Source organism: Heliconius melpomene, chromosome 10 (assembly GCF_056956725.1).
Source record: "Heliconius melpomene rosina isolate 202511_hmr_F chromosome 10, ASM5695672v1, whole genome shotgun sequence".
Taxonomy (NCBI): domain Eukaryota; kingdom Metazoa; phylum Arthropoda; class Insecta; order Lepidoptera; family Nymphalidae; genus Heliconius; species Heliconius melpomene.
The window spans coordinates 5,499,750-5,507,223 of NC_140398.1; the positions used below are offsets into that span (position 1 = coordinate 5,499,750).

General features: G+C 31.5%; 1 protein-coding gene across 3 annotated transcripts in view; it reads right to left on the reverse strand.

Annotated features, from left to right (window-relative positions):
• Positions 1–6,904, reverse strand: part of mim (missing-in-metastasis) — a 122,551-nt gene extending 115,647 nt beyond the window's left edge. For all 3 annotated transcript variants that reach the window (XM_085191928.1, XM_085191929.1, XM_085191927.1), the window contains exon 1: positions 6,364–6,904. In XM_085191928.1, coding sequence (XP_085048054.1) covers positions 6,364–6,435 — 72 coding nt within the window. In that variant the 5' untranslated portion in view covers positions 6,436–6,904. The remainder of the gene's footprint in view (positions 1–6,363) is intronic.
• Between the last annotated feature and the right edge of the window lie 570 nt (positions 6,905–7,474).

A 7,474-nucleotide genomic window follows, 5' to 3' on the forward strand; every position in this document is an offset into this window, starting at 1 on the left:
ATTATTCACTAGTTCATAATCAAACGACGACTACGAAAAACGACGATCTCATAAAATACTTAAAAATGATATTTTTTGTATTCCGGTTATAATTTATTGTATTAACACACTACTTACTTATTTAAACTATCTACGCTAACTTAATACTATGAATCCTCCAAACAAATATTGTTTAATTTCCAATTCGACAACCCTAGTTCCTTGTAAGTAAGAATCCCATTTTTGGGTCAAAACGGTCTGTACGCTTGAGAACTGTATTGCGAATGTATTTCCGGTTGGAAACGTAGTAACTATAAATGTAGAGCTAACGCATTATTATAGTTATATATGGCCGTATATGTATATGTATACGAGAAATTCTAATAACTTTTGTTTTTATTACTTCGCGCATTTTCCCGCACAAAATACGTGGAAGGTACTTCTTTCTCCACTTTTGAGACATTGCGAAGCACCGCTTAATGCTTTGTCTAACAGCGGAAAAAATATTTAATTTCCCCGAATGGGAATAGAACCCATAGCCATGGATCTACACTGCGCCACGACGGTCTCATAATAACTATTGGACTTGGATTATACTACTAAATTGTACTGTGTCCGACTGTATTATAAAAAGAAATACCATAAAGGATATATGTAAATATTGAAAGATGTAAAACACTAATAAAATCCTAAGCAAAAATATATTTCAACCACTAACAACTGCCTCCGACAGTCGGTAGTATATTCGTCAACGAGAGCCGGAAATTTTCCGCAATAAAATAAACGAGCAAATAGAACGACGATAAAATTGCGGAACGGCAATGTGCTTGTAAAGGTCGCATGCATACACTTAACTTTACGAAGTAAAACCAAATTTTGGAATTAATGTTAAATCGTAAAATTATTTTGCCATTAATAAAATTTTGTCTGAATTCGAAATTAGCACGCGAATATGACGACTTTTATTAAAGCAATTGAACTATATTTTGGGAACATTGAGTGGCTTCAAAGTAACGAAATTTAGAAACACATTTAACTGTTTTTAAATAAAAAATTGTATAATTTAGCTATAATTATAACAAAAAGTTTAAACGGGCGAAGTGACTTTGCCTCGTTACCTAGCTGAAATATTTAACAAAACATTAAATATTTCATCGCCCTGAGTAGGAAAAGAACTCAGAACGGTCGTGTTTACAGTCACACCTTTGTGCCTACCACTCCACTACAATACAGCTTAAATATCGATATGTATTTATATACTACGCACAGTGCCCACCAAACGTTTAAAACACGAACCATACGATCTAAAAATAAAGGGAATAGTAACAGCTGTTATTTAAAGTTTATAGTTACTGTACGGTGAAACGTGTGTAAATTATTTATGATGAAAACTGAAATACTGATATAATAATGGATTTCATTATTATTCAGTATATTTAACTTATTGATTATATCGAAAAAATATATGACCGTCGTAGCGAAGAAGTACAGCGTGTGCCTATAAACGCGACGGTTGTGAGTTCTATTCCAATACGTGGAAACACCACACCACCAACCTCGCTCTAGTAACAAAACACTACGTTGCGGTGAGTTCCATCTATACGCAAATGAGCAATGTTCCGAAAATTTAAAGGTGCGTAGAGAACGGAGTGTCTTAAAACAAGGTTCCCTCTGACTACCCTACTATACGTGAAGAGAGTGAAACAGCTTTTTTTTTTAAATTAAATATTCATCAATATTGCATCATTCTTGAGTACTTCACTTTACATTTTGCAGTCAATCGCACTACAGTTAGTGTCATGGAGTTGATGTCGCCGACCTGTTCTGGTACCGTTAAAAAGAGCATACGCTTCGGTCATATGGCGTTCGACGTTACTCAGGGCGATGGAGATGTTGATGTAAATTATAGTGTTTATGCTTTATTTTTAAAAAAATATATCTTAAACAACAGTAGTTAAACGGGAATAGTGAAAATTGTTAAGAAAGTAATTTATAGATAATTTAAATTAAATAAAAAAACGGTAAAGAGGAAAGTAAACAACATAGATTTAAACCTTAAAATTAAAGACTGGTTGTAGTTATTACAATACAAAAAAATACAAAATAAAAAAATACTTTATCCCTATCTTAATGTCGTGGCAATTATTAAGTAATATTATATTTTTTCTTAAAACCATACGATAACCTATTTCTCGTTAATCTTAATAAAATAACAAATATTTTAAACAGTAAAATTTTCCCTAGCGACTAAAGAATTTGTCGCCTTACGCCGAATACGTTGATAAGAATGTGACTAACTAAACATATTAAGTTTCCGTCAATATGCTAATTAACTGTATCGATTAGATAATTTAACCAGTTCATTGGTACTATTTTAAGTAATATAACTTTTTTTTTTATTATATTAAAGTTACTATTAATTCTAATATGACTTAATAATTTAAGGCCATCGTGACGCAGCGGCACAAGACTGTGACTGTACGCGACGGCCGTGAGTTCGGGAACCTAGTGTTAAGACACTCGTTTCTCCAATTTCTGTCCAATTTTCGCGACATTACATGGTGAGTGAACTTGAAATTCCCCGAGTGTGTGTTGAACCAACAACTATCGCGTTTACTACAGGCATGGTCACACTGAAACGGCCATAAATTATAAGTTTCAAAAAGTTCAATAAACAAAAAATCCCTATGAGTTAGTATATTACATTTTCTTTGTACCCCTACGCTTTATTTACCCCTAGCGAAGTAGCCAGGAAGAATGGGGCGCCAAATGCTTCGTTGCTTTGCATACCTCTCTCGCCTCGTCCACTATCATCAACCTCTCCACACATTTCTTATTATATATATATTTTTGACCCAATCTTTCGTCATTCGTTCTCTCGTTTCGTCGTGCCCAAACTACCTGAGCACGTTCTTCTTCACTCTCACTGTGACATCCTAGCTGGTAGAAGAGTACAGAAGAGCACGTCCATTCTGTATGATATATTAATATTACACCTAAGTAAGCTATAATAAACAATACCGCATTGACAGTGCCGACGTACGTAGAACAACGTAACACATTGCTCTAATAAATATTATTACGTGAAATAGACCGTGACCGGACCGAATAGTGCGAGTCTCCCGTAATAAGTCGATAGTTGTTTTTTTTTTTCTGCAATGTTAAGGCGAAGGTTTGATTTAGTTTAAGCAAATAAATAATTATTATAATATGTGATGGTTGTTGGTTGTTCCATACTAGGACAAGTGGACTGTTTTATGATTAGACAACGAGCGGTGTTGAGTTCCGCCATTTAACACGCAATGTCTCGAATTCGGGCGAGTGGAGAAAGGAATTACACTAAGTTATCTCAGTCTACTGTGCTATGCGAAAAGTGTAAACACTTCGTTCCCAGTGGCAACAGATAGGTTTACTGGGGGGGAACTTTAGCATCACATATTGTCCAGAACATTGAAAAAAAAACGTTTCAAATGAAGAAAAGAGGACAGTTGTGGCGCAGGGGCACAAAGTGTGGCTGTAAACGTTACTGGTTCGATCTCCACTCGAGAAAATGAAATATTTATTTTAATTTATATTTCCATAGGTTCCATAGGTCCCTCTCCTTACCCCTGGAGTGTGCGGGATAAAAAGTGAAACCATTTTTTAAAATTTATTATTTTTACAAAATGTAATAGAGTACTTAATATATAAGATACATTGACTTCTACTTAAATAAAACAACTGACGAAATTCAGCTTTAACAGTAAAACAATGCAGTTTAAAGACAGCAGTAGTTAATTGGACACGAAACCATTCCGAAGTGTAACAAATGATTGAAAAACTTTAATTGCCTATATCGCAAATAGAGCCAACCGTAATAAAATTGTCATGGACTGTTGAAATTAAGAAGAAAATACATACATTTAGAGGGTATAACACATGAGGGTGTATACACATGTTCTTACCTATATAAAAAATATTTTTTTAGCGTCACGCTGCCTCCCTCACATAGCAGGGTTAGAATAGGAAACGTGAAAATAGTGTTACAATACTCCGTTCTCCAGTTTCCGCTGAATTCATTGAGTGGCGGATCTCAACGCCACTCTTATCGTATACACACACTCTTATCGTATACACACACTTGTGCACAACGGCTTCAATAAAATTATAAAAATATTTATTAAGCTGGACTTGAACCCCCGCTCTTGGGCATCGTCCAAGCGCCAATTAACATCGCCTCTTGGCCGATATTCAAAAAGCGCGGGTTCGATTTCCACTATGTTTAAATTTCTTTCCTGAGTTTAGAATAACACTTTAAAAGTGTGGAACAGCAAAGGTTTATTTTTATTATTTTACATATTATGATGTAAAAGTTTCACTAGTAATAAGTAAATTGAAGTTTTTTCTTTAAAGCTTTACATAGTATTTCTCATGTAGCATTATATGGAAGATCTAGAGTCAATAAATACCATTTTCCATCCACCCAAATTCGTAAAATTGCCTGTTGAATGGTGGAGCTTAACACCACATTTTATCTATCTAGGACTGGGAATTATAAATAAATCATTGCATCAACAGGGAATAAATAAAGCATTGTGTCACTGTGCCATATATTTAGTTTTTTTCTAAGTCAAAACCAACTAATAAAAAACGTTACAAAGGGATCTCCATTACCAATTTGAAAAAAAAAGTGTGCAAATTTGTAATACTAAACTAGAACTATGGATAGTAAATGGTGACATAAATAACAACATCCTGTTTTTTATATGAGCTTGCTGACATTCCTTGATTATTATGATTGATTTTTGCATCCAAACAAAAAAAATAACTGTTTACAACTTTTTAGTAAGCAAATTTATAATTTGCATTGAATCCACAACCAACACAATTACAGCCAGAAATTATTCTACTATGCCATAGCATGCTGCTCACACCGTTAAAATTGCAATTATTATTTAACAAATTCATGTCTCAGGAAAATTCACTTTCCATACTACATGTATGGAAAATCAAGTCCTTAATTTACTTTAAATAGAAACTTTGAAAGAATAAAAAAAAATATAGTATCTTAATATACATAATATGCAGTTTCAAAGCTGATCTCATACTACTAAGGCTTAAATATTAATTATATTTGAGTCTTATGTAAATATTACTACTGTTTAAAGTATAAATATTAATAGACATGGTGGTGCATATTGATTTAGAAGATGAACACATTAAGTACTGTTAGGAATTTAAAATTTTGTTTATATATTACATTTGTATAGTACATATTTCTTAAGGCTATAGTTGAAAGAGTTTAACTATAGATGCAATGGTTGTGGGTTCAATCCCTACCTAGCAAATACCAAAATTTGTTATCAAAAAGCATTGACTGTTGAAATTATTCTCTTCCAATTAATTATAATAAACTCACAGTATGGTTAACAATTGTGGCAAGGCAAGTTGAGGCCGTCCTAAATTTATGGCCACAACTTGTTAACCATACATAATTTTTCTTTCCCAATTTTTATGGTTTGTACACTTAGTACCGGACCGTGTGTACCGGAAGAAAATAATAAAAAAAAAGAAAAATCTTAAAATCTAATCTGTGCAGCCAGGTCAGTTCAGTTCAGGGCATCCACAACTGTAATATTACAACTACTCAAGCACCCTACACACGAACAATAACAACAACAACATTATAAATAACAAAATTTACAATTTTAAAGGAAAATACAAAATGTAATTTTAATTTTTTATTTTGATTTTAATTTTTTCTGATTAAAAGTATAGATTTTAGTTGATTTATTATAATGTAATAAAATCTTTCAATCTTTCAAAGCTATTAAGAATTAAGCTAATGTACCTAAACAAATACTGATATTATACAACAGTAACTAAAAATACAATTTAACAAATGAATGAGTATAATAGAAAAAATCATATAAATAATATTTTTTAAAATTAATCACTTATATTTCAAAGCAATATTAATCGATTTTAACAGTTTTCGCTTAAAAAAAGTAACTCCTTGTTAATTATTACGATAACTAAGAGAACTATATCGTTAATAAGGAGCAATTTTTTTATATAAGTAATAAATTTTTCTAACGGTGCTGTATCCGCGTAACCGTGTTACTATAAAAAACATAGATTTTCCAAACATAGATAAAAACATTTCGTTCAATTTGAGCGATTTTAAAGAGCGGCTTAGAAAATGTGGACTAACTACCAATCTAGAAAACTGTCGACCGACTGTGACGGACAATTAAAAATATTAGCGTAATTCATTAATGTTTTGTATTTTTTCTTGAACGGGAAATGTTAAAGTATAAGTAATTTAATTGAAATTTTATAAATAATGCTAAAACATTATAGAATATTACAATAACTTTACTTTTTATTAAGACTACGACCTACCTTCATATCCGACACGATTTGCTGGTACAGGTTCCACAAGGGAGAGCAATCCTTCTCTGTAGTCCCCTCCATTGTCAAAATAAACACAAATTACACACAAAAACACAAAAAAACAATTAAACACTTTTCACATCGCACGATGCCCTATATGCGCCATAGCCACAATACGGCAACTGTTGCATTTTTGTTTGAATAACAGTAATTAACTGGCACCCTATTAAATACTACCTACATTTCACTTTTTCTCCAAGGACAAAATGCAATGCTTTAACAACGAATGTAATAAATCAATATTTATAAACACGAAAATCCTCCATTGAAACAGGACACGGGAGTAAAAGTTTATGTTTTTAGCATTTTTTATAATAATGAGGAATGTAAAAATTAAAGGTACAATAATGCGAATCTAATTAATTCTTTTTCATTCAAAAAAAGTGATAAGAGACTCGTTTTCATACACAAAACACGATTATATTTCAGTAAAGCCGTAACAACGAAGCGACAAGCCGACTGCCACAATCGGTTTGTTTGGTAGTTTGAGAAATTTGGGCTGCCAGTATAAAGACACTGAAATACCCAATTCTATAATATTCTTCTAATGCAATATTTATTGGATAACTACACGACTAAAATTATAAAACGCTTTGATCAATTAGATATAGTTTTATAAATATATGAAAATATAGTTTAAATAATACTATAAAAAAATAAAAACATAGTCCTCCAAAAGTTTTTCATTTTATTATATTCATGTAACAAAGGACAGAAGTAAAGAATAAAGAAAATAATCTTACTTTTCTTATTTAAAATTTACTGTGTATTAAAGAAAATTTAATTAAAACTGTTATTAAGGTAACAAAATTTTACCCTATGAATAAAAAACATATACGTAATGGTAACTCAAGAGGAGTTACCATTGTTGCTACTATAATAATTTCATTTCCTTGTCTTAAAAAAAAAAATACCTATCTTAATAACAAATAACATGAGATATTTTTATTTATATATTAATAAATACAACATAATATCTGGACCTGAAGAAATTATCATAATCATAAAAGTTATTGGTTTTTAAACGTATGTATTGAAAACTGTCACAATGACTAATATT